Raw genomic sequence first — 16606 nt, 5'->3', positions numbered from 1 at the left:
GCATATGTAGTGTATAATATCAGTGCGTGTGTATGTGTATGTTTATTTGTGTGAGTGTGTGTGTGTGTGTGTGTGTGTGTGTGTATGTGTGTGCGTGCGTGCATCTGTGTATGTTTATGTGTGTGTGTGTGTGTGTGTGTGTGTGTGTGTGTGTGTGTGTGTGAGCGCGCGTGAGACGCCCGGGCTTTGCTGTGTTGGGCTGTGACTGAGGCAGCCGCTGCAGCCTGTCTTTAGATCTCCTGCAGGGAGTGGTTGATTTCAATTCTCTCTCTCTTCACTGCAGGCTCATTAGGGCCCCTGGATACATCACCATCACTACCCAGGTCACTCATGTCATCAGAGAATGAAGGATCTGAGAGAGGGAGAGGGAGAGGGAGAGAGGGGGAGAGCGGGAGGGAGGGAGACGGAGGGAGGGAGAGAGAGGGAGGGAGCGAGTGAGTGTTGAAAATGAGTGCTCCTAATCTTTAGGTGAGATGAGTCATTGCCAGATAATGATTAGGCAGAGAGTCCTACCTTTCTCCATCAGCCCCGGAATCATCGAGCTCAAGTCACTGAACTAATGTTCAAAGATAAGACAAAATGAATGAGTTTTGCAGTGATGGTCAATTTTTTCTTTTTTTTTCTTACACACCCAAAAAGATGCATTAGTAAAGTCATCACAGACACACAGTAAAATCTACGACGGCACGAACAATCACTGTAAGGAAGGGAAGAGTATTAAAACAGGGTTAGTAAAATAGAACAGAAAGAAAAAGTGCAGCGTTTTCTCTCCCTCTCCTCAGCTCACCTCTCCCATGACGGCGATGGGCGTTTCCCCGGTTGCCTGGGCAACCCGGTGCTCCACCAGATAAAACATGTACTCGTCGTAGAGCAGACGGATGAGATGGAACGAGCCAAAGCTGGCAGCGCTGCGTAAGGTGAGGTCCCTGATCACCATGGAGCTGCAGGAAAAACACACACAGGGGAGAAAGAAAGAGAGAGGGAGAGAGAGAGAGAGGGAAAAAACAAAGAGAGCGTGCTGAGTAAACAACCAGAACATGTCGGTTCTCTCTGTTACCCACGCTCCGCCGCGCACGCGGAGCCTCGATCTGCCGATATAAAAAAAAAAAAACCATTCTGCCTCTTACCAGCACATAATACCTGTAATAGAGATTTAGTTACCTGAACCAATGCCATTAGATACTACTCATTAACACTGAATTGCATTTAATCAATATCTGCATGTTGTTGCTATTGTTCCATTAATCGGCAGAGCACGTCACCGATGAATTTTAGGAGTTAAACGGTACGTGTTAAATTAGAGCCTACAGTGTGAAATGGAAACGTGAGAAAGGCCTCAATAGTGAACAGAGTGTATGTGTGTGTGTGTGTGTGTGTGCGTATGACTGTATCATGTACCAAATGTGTAACTACGCCAATAATGCACCTCTATGAAGCATGCCTCAGCTCAAACGTCTGTTCTCGTTAAGTCTGGACGACAGAAATCCCACGTTTTTACTTCGCTCTTAAAACGACTTAGTTATACTTGAGTAATTTCTCAATATACCCAGGGTATTATTCATATATGCTCAAAAACATCGTCTCACGTGAGAAACTGCAATCCCAGCCACAGGCAACAGACTTGACTTAGACTTTTTAAGGCCCATCTGCCGTCAGCAGTCTAAAACAGTTTCACCGCTGACAACAATGACATCCACCGCTGTTTTGGAGCGATTTTGACCTCTTGGCGATTTACCCATTAGACTTATTGGCGGTTGTTCACTGATTAAGGAGGACAGACTAAACTGCGTGTACAATTTTTTTTTTCATATGATTGGATTTTCAGTGTCAGGCTTCTTCACGTTTAAAAACGCTGCGTGTCAGTCTTTACCTGTAGAAGGACCATTTGAGCAGGAACTGCCGTGCGGCCCTGGGGAAACTGGGGCTGCCTTCGTGGGGTTTGAGGACCTGGTTCACCACGTTGTCCAGCCAAGCAGCCCACTGGTCCAGAGAACTCTGCTGCTGCAACGTCACCTTAAAGTCCTGTTCCAACCTCTGGACCACAGCCTCATCACACTGACACACCCACGAAGCCTGCTCCTGTAACACACACACACACACACACACACACACAAACACAGAGGGTGAGACAAGTTCATAATGACAAAAGAGAAACTACTCTCTCTCACACACACACACACACACAGTATGGAATGAGAGAGCACGCTCACACAGAAACACACAAATGCATGTGACACACACACGCAGATATGAGCCAAAAGACACTGTCTCTCACACACACACACATATATATGTATCCTGTGTAGAATGAGGCACAACACTTACACAGACACAGACACAGACACACATACACACACCGTGTGAGCCTAGAAAGATCATTCTCTCTGACACAGACACACACATAAACACAGCAGGAGGTTAGCACGAGTACAGAAACATGCATATTTTCTGTCATCTGGCACAGGACACAGTGACAGCATGAAGACTGTGAGCATGCATCAACTCAGAACACACACACACACACACACACACACACACTGAATCACAGAGACTTTACAGCTGCATGGTATTTTTTATATTGGCAAGATTAATCACAGCAGGGGGAGAGAGAGAGAGAGAGAGAGAGAAAGAGAGGGAAAACACCTGGACATTGGCAAAGTCCACCCGGTTGAGGTCACTCAGCATCTGGTTAATCTGGGATGTGTTCTGCAACACTGCACGCGCAGCCTGGGCCAGGTGGTTCAGGGACGTGTATCTGCGCAGCGTCTGCGCAAACGCGCTCACCACCGCCGCCTGCGCAGCCAAACAAAAACAACCGAGCCGTCACCGAGAAGCAAACTAAAAAAAAAAACTCTCGTTACAACATCACGAGTCAAACGGGTTAAGCGAAGAGACGTTTAAGATGAGCCGGTACCTTAGTGCGAACTATTTCTTGTGGGAAATCGCTCATAGCTGAAGTCAGCCAGCCCTCCAGACTCTTGGCAAAGTTTCGGATGGCCTGAGTCAGGGTACCTGAAGCAGAGAACAGTACACTTTAATAAATCAGAACTAGGTGATGACTGGGAGAAAGCCAGCAAAAACAGAAAGTCTCTCTTGTTGTTGGATAGTAAAACGTTATAAAGTGAGTGAGTGAGCGGGTACTGGACTGACTGGGGACGGGCCGTAGCACGTCGGGGATGAGGATCTCCACCAGGGCCTGGTACAGAATGTGATCGCAGCTCCTCATCCACTGCTTCACTGGCTCGTACTTACACAGAGCAACCAGCTTCTCTCTGGGAATCACCCCCTCCATGTCCTCATCACTGCACGCATGCACGCACACACACACACACACACACACACACACAGACACACACACACACACAGAGAGAGTCAAATAGTTAGAAACCGTTACAGGCTCATTCAGACTGCAGGGCCCATATGTATTCGATGGTTACAGCAGATACTGATATAGGAATCAGTTTTTGTCATTCACAGTCTTCATAAATACAGTTATATGCACCAAGGGGAGCTGATCCTACATCAGTACCATTACGCCAAAAATTACAACACATATAACCCCACATTTTCAGTATATTATATAAGTGCTTATATTATTTATATATATATATATATATATATATATATATATATATATATATAAAAACTGTAACTTAACCTTACCATACCAAATACCAAAAAAAAATATGTTAGAACCCTGAATAACAGTGATGAATGTGAAGCTGTTTTAATGCACGACATAAAAACGTCAAGTAAAACACTTCAGGTGGTTAGAGTTTCTTTAGACAGCTGTTGCCTTTCACATGAGATTGGACCCATTTAAACCGATTGGACGACTGGAACATAGCAGTCATATTTGACCTGTTAGGAATGGTGGTGGAGCTGTCACTAGATGGCGCTGTTGAATACCAAAAAGTCTGCCAAAGCTTCTCAATGAAGTGAAACTGCAGGTTCATCACCACGTCCAAAGTAGCCTGAGAGAGACGGAATGAGAGAAACACATAAAGCGGTAACTTAGCAACCAGTCTGGAACTCCACCAACACAAAGCTTCCCAACACCAAAAAATTATGACAAAGAATGCCCAAGCTAACATACTCTAATTTACTCTGGTACCGAATTTACCGCTTAAATAAACAATCTGTCCAGTTTCTACTGTTCTCTAAGGACAGATGTGTATACGCTACTGACACAAATTATTTCAAAAGTCGTATCGCTGCACAGAAAACTTTCTCAGAGCTACAAACCGTTATTTCACACTGTCCTCACCGTTGGAAGGGTCCTCTCATTTACTTTGGATTTCATTTCTTAAGTTTCCCATATTAAAATACAGTTTCCATACTGTATGTATATACATCACACACACACACATCTGTATATTATATACATTAGTGTTTTGTTTGCTTTTGAATGTTTTCTTCATATCTGGGTTTGTCCTTGACTTCTGCTCTCCTGGAGGCTGAGTCACCATAAACTTACAAATGGAAGCACTTTGCTGTAGAGGACCTAATCTCTCCCTTTGGGGAAAAATTCTAGATTCATTCCATAAATCAGCTTAGTGACTTATTCTCTCCGAAAAGAAGCACAAAATCTCAGAGCGAATCAAACTCAAAAACGAGTGCATACATGCAAAAAAAAAAAAAAAACGGCTTTAAAATACAAACACAGTAGAATGAAAGGACAATGATTCAGTAACAGGGTGTATCTGGAACCACAGCCGTTTTTTTTTCCCCTTTTTGTTTTTTTGGCCTCTTCAGCAGAAGTGAAACAGCGAATGTGTTCTATTTGTGAATACTTCGTACACTGTCTCCATTCACTATGATTCACACCAGGCTAAGAGATTCTCTTCTGGCCGGATACTTGCCCTATATCCAGTTACAGAGTCGTATAGCTTTTCGCCTCAATCACATGATAATGTTTTGGCTTCCTCGCCAGGTCGCCATGGCAACCTTGTTTACCGTTGCCCCCGGCAACTGCTCAAAACACCACACTCCAAAACAAAAAGGAGAATTCCCCTGCTCCGACAAACAAGTGGGTTTTTTTTTACCTCCAGATTTCCTCCAAGAGGGAAAACTCTGTGCCCGTAAAGAAAAAAAAAAAGACGGTATTTATTAAAGACGAGCAGACGGGAGAAAAACGTTAAGCGTTGCCCGAACGCATTTGAGTATGACAGCAATTTATCTTGTCTCAGTGGGTCCTCTCCAAACACCCATCTAAGTAAAGCGCTTAAATCCACAGATACGCCGTCGTAAGTCGGGGGATACGTCTCTAAAAAGTGTTTATTAAAACTTCACCTTAACTTTTAAGCTCACATAATACCTAAATGATAAACTCATTAAGAAACAAAACCTCTCAAAGGAAACAGAGGATATTCTCAAAGCCAAACCACAAAGCTCAACAAAAGTGACAAGAAATCCTCTCCTCAGACAAAGCCATAAATAGATTTGTACATTCACAGACAAGTGGCCACAAAAGCCCACAGGGAGGTAGGGGAACCAGACACAGAGACACGGAGCCGTCCACCCTGCTGGCTGAAAGGTTAATTGGCATGTCTTGAAAGCCATGGCGAGATGAAAGAGCATTGGAACAAAAGGTGTGTGGTGTTTGAGTCTGGACAAGGGGTGGGCTGGGCCGGGGAGGGCAGGACTAATATAACATGATGAAGCTTAGCGTCGAGAAAATTTAATGAAGCTTCGGGACGCGGGAAACCTTCCCATTTCGGGAGAAAGCTCCGAGATGAAACGTGTCTGTTACACATCCTGAATTCCGATTACGGAGCGTATTATTCCGCCTCCACGGCACCGCTTCGTTAGAGAGAGGAGCGCGGAGCCACGCAAACATTCGGATACCGACGCTATGGGAGGTGTCGGGCCCCGGATTCACTCCGCTGACACACTGAATGACAGGAGAAGCACAGAGAGAGAACGAAGACAGTCCCTCTGCAACAGAGAGACAGAGAGAGAGAGAGAGAGAGGGAGAGAGAGAGAGACAGAGAGAGAGAGAGAGTACAAGTGAGGCTGTACCTCACAGTGGTCCCTGTAGAGGTTCTGAAGTTTCTTCACGTCATTCATAGTGATGCGTTCGGGCAGAGGGGTGGAACCCAAATCCAGGGAGGGGAACGGGGGCAGGGCATGAGACACGTCTGCACAAGCGTAAGAACACAAACACAAACACACACACACACACACACACACACACACACACAAAGTAGGTCAAGCTAACAGTACACTGGAATGACCTGTCACAGGCTAAATATTACTCACTGCAAAGTCAGTGCAAGTTTTGCAACACAATACTGTCATCCGTACGGCTAAATCTAAGTGCATCTTCTAACAGGCTTAAAAGGATATGAATCACAATGGATTTTTCCAGAATCAGCTTTTGTAACCGTAGAAAAGCACTCATTCTAATCTTCTCTTAATCATGTTCACTTTGCACAGCTGTAACTTGAAACTACCTTCATTTTAGTCTTCCACGTAGGAAACAGTGCATATCCATTTCTGACATTTACTGCAGTTTGATTTGGTTTTGAAACACAAGGTCCTCCCATTTGTTTGTGTGTTTAACGATAATGCAACAGTAATCTCAGCGACCTATGCACCGCTGATCGTAACTGCTGATGACCGTGTGATAATGACTGGTCTTATTACCGATGTACTGTTGGTGATGTTGGCTCTGAACAGCTACAGACTGCTCCGGGGTGCTGGCTGAGTGCTGGGAGCCCCCGGACAGGCCGTCGCCCATGCCGTCCACCTTCTGGAGGGGCTTAAACCTGCAGACGGGGCAGAGGGAAGCACAGCTGTGATGGCGGCGGGGGGGGGGGGGGGGCGGGCTGGGAGCGGGAGAACTCTTTCCTACAGAGACTACAGTGGGAGCAGGTGCCACTGGAAGAGGGTTAGGGCGGACACCTGAATCAAAACGCTATTTTACTGGCTGATTTAACATTTCAGAGCGATGGGGGAAGGGTTGGGGGGGGGGGGAAGTGAAAAGGCTTTGAGTTATGTGTTTTTATCTGAAAGAGATAGAGAGACAGATAGAGAGACAGATAGATAGAGACAGAGATACAGATAGACAGAGATATAGAAACAGATGCAAAGACATAGAGATGAGACAGACATTCAGACACAGAGACAGAGAGATAGAGATAGACAGAGATGGAGAGATAGAGAGACAGAGATATAGAAACAGATGCAAAGACATGGAGATGAGACAGACATTCAGACACAGAGACAGAGAGATAGAGATAGACAGAGATGGAGAGATAGAGAGACAGAGATACAGAAACAGATACAAAGACACAGAGATGAGACAGACATTCAGACACAGAGACAGAGAGATAGAGACAGATAGAGAGATGGAGATGGGGGGGGGGGGGCAGAGACATCAGGATTCTGACCTCTGTTTCTGGTGGACAGGTTGCTGTCTCATTGCCATGTACTGGGAATCCTCCTGCAGGCGGTTGAGTGGAGAGTCAGGTTTCAGGCGAATGCCATAGTAATGGTACTTTGAGTTTCCTCTGAGGACAGAAAGACGGTCAGGGACAGAAGAAGAGAGGGAAAAAAAAAAGTCAGCTTTTTACTGACCCAAGTGCAATGTCATCTCCTCTGAACCACCCAGAGCTGTCTAGAGCATCTGTACTTCCACACAAGAAGAGACCGAGCGATGAATAAACTCTTTCTTTAAACACTTCCAGAAATAACGTGACGAGGTCTGATTTTAAAAGTATAGATTTCATTAAGAAGCAGCAGAGTGGATAAGGACCTGGTGCCAAGGCGACGGGTTCTGAGGCCCATAAAGACAGAGCGGATGAGTTTCCCAAACGAGGCGGCGTTGACCGGGTCCAGTTTCTGCTCTTGGCAATGTCTCAGGTAGTGGTTATAGAGACAGCTCCGTGGAAGACTCACACCCTCCGCCGTTTCGTAGTTATCCAACAGCCACTGTAACTAAAACACAAGACACACACACACACACACGCGGGCCGTCAGACGCATGCTGTGAACGCGTGCCATGGTTGGTGGGAGACTTTATTACATCGTTCTCCCAGGCTTTGACAAACAGAAACTCACAAAAAACTAACAAATGATCTCGGATCTATCATTACATGCCAATATGGGCGTAAAAATAATCTGAATTTACAAACCGAGACGGTAAACAAAACGAAAAAAAAAAAAAACCACAACCCCCCCATCAAGTGTAAAACGTGTTTGACATCTGGCTGTGGGAAACACGGGGGTTGGGAGGTAAAATAACCATTCAAATCCATTTTGCTTCAGACAGACTAAGATAAGCGTAGAGAGTTTGATGGAATAATTGGAGCAACGCAGCACCCAGCAGCGCAGCCCGTAACCGTCAAACCTCAAACAGAGACAGGGGCTGACGCACAGAGCGACTATTTTCAGCGTAAGAGGGGGGAAGTAATGCCATTACGGTGTATAATTACATGTTTGTAAACATTCTGAGCATAACTGTTTACTCTAGCGTAGCTCTAAGGCTCTGGAGGAGAGCTCCGTTAAGTGCAAGTGTAAGTGTAAGTGTAGAAGTGTGTGTGTGTGTGTGTGTGTGTGTGTATGTGGTGATAGGCAGACTACTCAACGCACTCAAGAACAGATGACCAGACCGGACATCTCAAGGAAAAAAAAAAAAATTAAAATCAAATCAAATAAAAATATCCCCAGCTCAAACAATACACATCTCTGCACAAATGACACTCTGAGTGACAGATCTGTCCAAAAGCGTAACTGACATCGAGTCGAAGAGATAAAGATGTACATTGACTCCTCTCTCAGGATGGACAGGTTCAACAGTGCAATTATACAATCTGCACACCCAGAAGAAGCTTTCAGTAGCCTCAGGCGGGCTGCCCACCTGGGAAGATATTGTGTGTGAAGCAGCGTGATGGTTTACTTCTACATTTAATGGCGTAGAGGGGAAAATGGGGGAAAAAAAAAAAAAAGAAAAAAAAAAAATTCTGACAGGGGCCAGTTGTAACTCTGACATTTCATCCAGTCGGAAAAAAAAAAAAAAAAAAAAAAAGGTGAAAAGCTGTTCACTGGAGGGATCGATGACATCATTAAATATGTAAACGTAAATACATCACTATAGTTTCCACCGAACTTGTAAAAATGTCAACGTTACAACTGACCCTCTTTCGGTTTTTTGGCTCAGCTTTCCCTGTTGCTCTGAACTCCGAAGTCTTTTTTTCGGACGAGAGGCCGGTCCCGTCGGCGATCCGAACGGCCGGGCCTCTCTCGATTCAAAATCCTTGAATCCCTACACGTAACATGCTAATAAAAGTTAAGGACGCGGGGATGAGCCGTGACCATCCGAGCGTTTCATTAAATCAATGGGCCGGAGCGGATTCAAATGGATGAATACGTTTTGGGGGCAGACTTTTCCTTCGGGCGGGGTCGACCTTGTCTCTCTCTGATGATGGTTTAAATGCAAAAAAAAAAAAGGGGAAAAAAAAAAAAAAGGGAAAAAAAAAAAACACATGGAAGCAAAAGTGATCAGCATGCTCATGTGAGTGACAGGAGGTTAGCAGGCAGATAGAGGCAAAGCCTTTTGTTTTTTATTTTACTTTTCTCTTCGTTCCCTCTTTTTGTTTTGTTTTTTTTTTTTGTTTTGTTTTTAAATAAAGTTCCTGGTTGACTTACATGGCTGTTGAGCAGGCTGCTTTTGTGAGAGGCAATCCCTTCAGACTTTTGGAGGTTTTCAATCGCCATTTCAAGCTAAAGAAAAAAAAAGGAGCATGCAAAAATATAACAGGGAGGATGAGAGGGGGATAAAAACAGGGAGAAAGTATGAGGAGGTAAGGAGGTGGGGGGGGGGGGGGTGGAGAGAGAGAGAGAAAGAGAAAAAGAGAGAAAAAAGGAAGAGAAAAAGGGGGACGACAGGGAAAACAAAAAACACACACAAAAGAAAAAAAAAAAAAACAAAAAAAAAAAAACAGAAAAGGAAATAAGACTGTTAGCTGCAGCCAGATCTGGGCATTTCCATTAAACTCAGTCAGTGTTGCGGCCAAATTCATTATTGGTTGACAAAAGGCATGCAAATGAAGGGACTGAGGGGGTTAAGCTGCAGACTGACGTTCCTCCTTGTCCGACACACTAATGTATGCAAATATGTTGCGTACACGGGGCAAAGAGGTCACGCTTCTCCCAAACACCAATGAGTCGACAGTTTTTCCCCCAGCCGCTCTGGAGAAACTTCGCACACTTAAATCCTGGAAAAACGAAAAACTACAGCCTGATTCAAACAAACTCTTCTCCTCTAAGATAAGACAGAAAAAACCCAAAAAACACATATTTGGAAGAAATGGCTGTGATGCATCATCAGCTGGTTAAAGTAACTAAAAGTTACGCTGGGGGGGGGGGGGGGGGGGGGGGGGGGGTTCGGACGCAGCGAATGACAAATCTGAGAGACTTGTTTTTAAAGCCACAGAATGAAGAAGCAGTGAGAGGTGAAAGAAAGAGGGAGCCACAGGGAGATGTGTGGTATATAGTGGCAAAACTTGAAAAGAAAAAAAAAAAAGAAGAAAAAGAAAGAAAGAAAGAAAGAAAGAAATAGGGAAAAAAAATGGGCTTCCTTCCAAGTCTTTAAAAGGCACCCGAGGGCCCTTGGCCAAATGGTAATGAGTCCCCTGAGTCGTTTTGTTTCGCGGGGCACTGAAGTGCCTGTGAGGAAAAAAAAAAACAAAACGCTAAAACAAGGCAACACTGAATAATTTAAGCCAAAAAAGGCCCTTCTTCCTCCGTCTCTGTCTCTGTCTCCATCCTGCTCCGTTAGCTAGCGCTGTACCGCGCACAGGATCCAGCCAGCAAGAAAGGAGGAAGAAAAAAAAAAAAAAAAAAAGAAAAACCTTGTACACCACTCAGACGCGAGTGGTGATTTTGACTGAGGTACACAGATGGCAGAGCGAGGGACAAATCGTTTAGGCTCAGAGATTCAAAAAAAAAAAAATCTTTTTTTGTGGAATAAATAAAGACAGAAAGAGAGAAGGAGAAGGAGAATTTAATTTTTTTTTTTTGCTAAAGAGGGGATGGAATTCTAAAAATGTAACCCTTAAACTGAAATTTCACTTCCTTTTTCGAAACCCTTTTCTTCGATTCTACAGCGGGAAACAGATTGCTTTTTTCTTTTTCGAAACTCGACGAATTCCTCTACACAGCGCAGCTGAAGTAAAACTCCGCTCCCGTGCTAGTCGACAGAGCTTTTTAAATCTCTTAGAGGAGGAGGAGGAGGAGGAGGAGGAGGAGAGCGTAGCCAGTCATACCATTGCAGAGGAGGAGCGTGAGGAGTGGGAGCTATGGTGACGGCCTCCCTCCATGCCTCCGTGGATTAAGTAGGCGCTGCCACTGGAGATGATCTGACTGCCACCCACGTCCATGGCAATGCCGACCATGCCGTGTGGTGGCACTCCGCTGGCAGACGACACCACGGTGGTGACCTGGGTACTGCCGGCCTGAGAGTCAAAGTAAGCTCCGCCACTGCCCTGTCCGTACAGCTGGGCGTCTGGGTTATAGGAGTAAGCAGTGCGACTGAGCGAGAGAGAGAGAGAGAGAGAGAGAGAGAGAGAGAGAGAACGAGTTAAACTAATTTTCTAGACACTTTCTAAAACACTACTACATGGGGATGCAGCATTATGGATAGACAGCATGAGACAGAAAATGATTTGGGGGGTGGGGGGGGGCAAAACACAGAGTCACAGCCTGCCTACAATTTCAAACGAAACAACCTTTTCGTGACAAAATTACAGTTAAGAAAGTCCGGTGTTTGGTTTTTTTGGCATGTAGTTCTAAAGGAGAAACATTTCTACGATTTTTTCAAGCAAATCAGTAAACAGAGCCATTCGGACTAGTTTGAAGTTCAAACCCACACAAACACGTTTAATTGACTTTTAACGATATTCTAATGAATACCACATGACGTAACAGGAACCGAGACTCATGGATCCATAATCCATAAGGCTCTTGTTTTTAGTACATTTTTTCCCACCAGATTTTTAAAGCAATGGTTAGAATAGCAGAATAGTTGTCTCTTAAAGCTACCAAACACAAACAAGAATCACCAGATTCTTCTGGTCACTGTAAAGGCTGTAAAGGCCATGTTAATGAGGTATTGGGTCATTCTGACCAATCAGATTTCAATTTCCCTTCCTAGCTAGTGTGAGGAAGATGCAGAAGCTTACATGGTGCCATTAGGGTAGACGGCCTCTCCACCCTCCACGTACTGCACCTGGGAAGGGTACACGTGCTGGACCTGTTGGACCTCAGAGAGAGAGAGAGAGAGAGAGAGAGAGAGAGAGAGAGAGAGAGAGAGAGAGAGAGGGAGAGGGGGACCGAGAGAGAGAGAGAAAAAAAAAAACACTCTTTAGCCATTTCTTTCACCTTGGATCAAGGCTTAAATTTAGATCATTTGCAATACCTGTTTCAATCAAATCAAATCAAATCAAATAGAAATTCCCTCACGTCAAAAGCTGCACAAGGGGGAAAAGCTTCATTTTGGTGCAACGTCTGATCATGAAAGAGCTTGATATAATTACAGATCTACCATCAATAATATGTTCACGCTGCAGTCAGTAGGTGGCAGCTTGAACAAAGTGTGGGGGTAACGAGGAGAAAAAGCCCAACTGTGCAATTCTCATTACGAGACTTCGTCTGAACAGTCTGAAACTTTTACATAATTAAAAAAAAGAACGAAAAGAAAAAAAAGCTATAACCTATACCTAACAATTCAACGCAGCGGTATTTCCACGCGTTTCTGAAAGCCAGAGGTTTTCATTCTCACGAGAGAAGAGATGGTCGTAGAGACAGAGGGAAAGAGAAGACAGGATGAGCCATGGAGTGATGGATATAAGCAGAGGAGAGAGAGAGAGAGAAAATAGAGCTGTTGCGTTGGGTGCGTGTCAGAAGAGTTGGTGTGTGTGTGTGTGTGTGTGTACCTGCTGGGGGACCTGTTGTACTCTGGGTACGGTGAGCTGCTGTACCTGGGCTCCTTTCTGTGAGGAACCTGTGGCCTGAACAAGCACTCTCTGTTAAAAATAAATAAATAAACAAAAACGACACACACAAACAAAATTATTCTCCCATTTCAAATGTAAAGGAAGGTTCTGGAATTCAAAATTCAACATGGATATTAAAAGTGCGCCATATTTCTGTGTGCCTCTGGTCTTGAAACTGATAAGACGATATTACAGAAGAACATGTTTCAAATACTCAGCCCCTTAGTCACTCTGTCACATTCCAGCACACACACACACAAGCCTTTGGGTGTTTGTTAGAGAAATGTTCTTTCTTTGTCTGCTGGCTGCATACACATATCACTTGGTTGACACAAAACTCAAGTGTTCAACTTGTTCTCAAGAAAAAAAAAAAAAGTATTCAGTCTAGTTGTGTAAAACTGCAACACACACACACACACACACACACACACACACACACACCTGTGTGTCACGTAAACATGATCTCATCAAGTAAAAAGTGGTGCCACCTCCTGCCTCAAAAATATGAACCTATGATTATATATAGGTTATAATATACCCTATACTATAAATAGGCTTCTCTGGAACTCCCTGGTAAAACCCTGGTTCAAAACTAATATCCAACAGCCACGTGAGGAACTGTGACAGTTAATAACTTCAAATGGGTTTGACAGCACAAGTCTTTGTTTGAGGCATGTTCTTTCATGAACAGATCTCACAATATTTGTGACTGATCCAAGACGCATTTTACTTCTTAGTAACAGGAACTGAAGAAACCACTGAAAGTCATGAATAAAAAGAAAGAAAGGGAAAAAAAAAAAAAAAAAAAAAAAGATTCATCCATTTGGTTATCGATTTATGTTTTCAACAGGTGATTGTTGACATTCATTCTATCAGCTGAAGTCTTTACTCAAAGCAGCTTAAAAATGATTACTTTCTGTGTCAAAGGTCACTTTGGGTACAACCTTTGACTTGAGTTTGTTGCCTGGGGACATGCTGGCACCGAACCAACATGGGCTTTGAACTCACAACCCTCTGTTTACTCAGAGCTTATAGTTTCTGCTCATTACTTATAATTATTAATTCCTCTGACAGTGTATGTGGGGTAGATTTCAAGAGAGTGTGTGTGTGTGTGTGTGTGTGAGAGAGTGTGTATGTGTGTGTACCTGTTGGGAGGCTGGGACGGGCTGGACCACAGGCGCCTGGGCAGAAGTGGACGTACGTAGCGCCACACTGGACGCCGAGTCAGTACCTCCCTCTGAGTTCTGCATGATAGTCTCTGTAAAAAACACACACAAAAGAGAGAGAGAGAGAGAGTGAGTGAGTGTGGGAGAGGAGAGGAGAGAAGAGAAGAGAGAGAAAAAGACTAAAGAGGACAGGGCACTAAGGAAAAAAGACTATGCGCTCTTAAAAGTGGCAGAGAGGAGAGGATAAGGGCAGCCCACTCAGAGACAAACTCCACGCATGTGCCAACAGGTCCAACAAAGGGCCTTTTCACACTAGCCTCTTCCAAGAGGCTAGAGCATTCACATTAGCCAGGAAGGGACCAGTCAAGCCAAGTCAGGCTGAGTCAACCACAACCCTCCAGGAGGTAGCTCACCTCTGCCCCTCATTATGGCCATAAGAACAAAAGCCACATTAAAAACCCAATCACAACCGACGCCCGCGCCGGGTCCGCCGAGAGGGAGACAAACTCAACTTTGAGGAAAAAAAAAAAACCAAAACAATTGTGACTAATGCAAAAAAAAAAAAAAAAAGAAAAAGAAGAAGAAGAAGGCCTTTGCACTAAAAAGAAACTCCCCGGATAACCCTCTGATAAGTTGTAGAGCGAACGGAAAAAGAGAAAGAAGATACAAATGGAGTGATACAACACACAGCCTCCTTCAGGACGAAAGAGACCACAAGAGGAGCGAGGGAGGAGTCTGGAAAAAGAAAAGTACACGGAGTGGGAGGAAAAGACACGTCACCAACCCACCCCTTAAAAAAAAAAAATATATATATATACATATATATATAAAAATAAATAAATGGCAGCGGGGATCCAACCCCCGCCAAGCCTCTGATGATCTCCAGCGTTTGTTTCGAATAAGAGCTGGTCTCTAGGGGCTCCAATAATCCAGCTGATATGAGGAAATTCCTCAATGCTTTGTAAACGTTTGTTGGTTGCCATGGTGAAAGCTCCATGACAACCATCCCTAACTCTGCCCCTCTCTCCTAAAACCCACCCCCCCTCCCCCGCCTCAGACCCCCACCCGCCCCCATTCCCTCCCCTCTCTCTATTCTTTTTTAAGCACAGGCTCAGGAACTTCAGTGTGTGGCAGCAGAGAGAGAGAGAGAGAGAGAGAGAGAGAGAGAGAGAGACAGAGAGGGAGAGAGGGAGAGAGACAGAGAGGGAGAGAGGGAGAGGGAGAGAGAGAGAGAGAGAGGTCTTGAGGGGAAGGAGAACATCTCCAAGGTATCTGAAAACAACAAATGAAGCCTAATCATCGCAAGCAGACATGGTCTCTTTCCGTAACCTGTTCCTACCTTATCATCAAAGTACTCTGAAAATACACTGTAAGAAACCGGCTTTAGAACAGCTAGTTTGTCACCATGTTCTATTACTTAACACACATAACAAGGCAAGTCATTTACAGCTGTTAACGTAAGAGGCAACTAATCTTTTTAATCATGAAATGACACGGATCAGTGCCACCAAAGACATGGGCTATTGACTGATTGGTCAATATCTGGAGATTTATACTCAAAATAGAAAGTGTTTCATTTTTTTTTTTTTTCATTTTGTTGGTAAGATAAAATGTTACAGCATTACTGTGAGCTTTACCTTACCTTGCTTTCTTGAGCAGTTAAAACAAGTGCAGTAGTGTTTATGAAACCAAATACATAAATAAATAAATAAATAAATAAATAAATAAATAAATAAATAAATAAATTAGAACATGCCATCCTATTACCACACTGATGCAATTAAAAGGAAAAAAAAAAAAACCGTAAACCAAACAAAAGTAACGACGAAGATCCTTAATTAAAGATGTGACAGGGCTTTGAACGCCAGCTTTCCAAAACCAAACAATGGCATATCTTCATGAGAACTGGGTGTGACCCAACTCTGAGTTAGCAGAGCTGAGAAAACTCATCAGTTGAGCACAAGACAGAGAAGGAATGGGGAAAAAAAAAATCTAAATTAAAATCAAAACAACAAGTGAGGTAATAATACACGTGACACTGTAAGACTTGGTTGTGGATTCGTGTCGTCTACCTGTATTCGCTATCGCCATTTTACAATGTATGAGGTAGAGAGACGTGAAACTCTGACTCTGTTTGGTTCCCAGCCTATAGTAAGCATGTCCTTCTACCAAAGGGAAACCCCTTCTGGTCCCTCGCTAATGTATTTGTCGGAGAGAAGACAAAATTAACAAGTCCCTGCAACGATCTACGAGGATCCCACCGTCGAACGAGTTCAAACCAGACTGTTTATCAACAAACAAATTCCCATCTCTATCACTCTAAGCTCCTAAGTCCAGCCCTGTAAGAAAAAGACTTTACATAAAAAGCATTAGTCATACGACTTTCAATTGAGGTGTTTTATCAACAGTCTTGGCAAATAGAGACAGTGCTCAGATCTTTTA

At 44.0% G+C, this 16606-nt stretch overlaps 1 protein-coding gene across 1 annotated transcript; it reads right to left on the bottom strand.

The window, feature by feature from the left end:
* Nucleotides 1-230: 230 nt before the first annotated feature.
* Nucleotides 231-14248, bottom strand: rfx2 (regulatory factor X, 2 (influences HLA class II expression)). Its single transcript, XM_030784635.1, has 17 exons — nt 14144-14248; nt 12939-13028; nt 12186-12265; nt 11271-11535; nt 9652-9726; nt 7760-7941; nt 7395-7514; nt 6649-6770; nt 6022-6140; nt 3862-3974; nt 3151-3302; nt 2915-3012; nt 2644-2793; nt 1871-2079; nt 788-941; nt 514-556; nt 231-352 (listed from the first exon to the last, which is right to left on the bottom strand). The coding sequence occupies exons 1-17, from the start codon at nt 14246-14248 to the stop codon at nt 231-233; spliced, it is 2199 nt and encodes a 732-aa protein (XP_030640495.1).
* Between the last annotated feature and the right edge of the window lie 2358 nt (nt 14249-16606).

This window comes from Chanos chanos, chromosome 9, assembly GCF_902362185.1.
Source record: "Chanos chanos chromosome 9, fChaCha1.1, whole genome shotgun sequence".
Lineage (NCBI taxonomy): Eukaryota > Metazoa > Chordata > Actinopteri > Gonorynchiformes > Chanidae > Chanos > Chanos chanos.
The sequence above is the reverse complement of the archived record's forward strand: the minus strand, read 5'-3'. Positions and strand labels throughout refer to the sequence as shown.

Coding starts and splice junctions, on each gene's coding strand:
- rfx2 (XM_030784635.1), bottom strand. CDS start 14,248: ATGCAGAACTCAGAGGGAGGTACTGACTCGGCGTCCAGTGTGGCGCTA. Junction 3,303..3,861: donor TCCACCACCATTCCTAACAG/GTCAAATATGAC, acceptor GCATGCGTGCAG/TGATGAGGACATGGAGGGGG. Junction 942..1,870: donor CTCAAATGGTCCTTCTACAG/GTAAAGACTGAC, acceptor TTTTTCCTGCAG/CTCCATGGTGATCAGGGACC.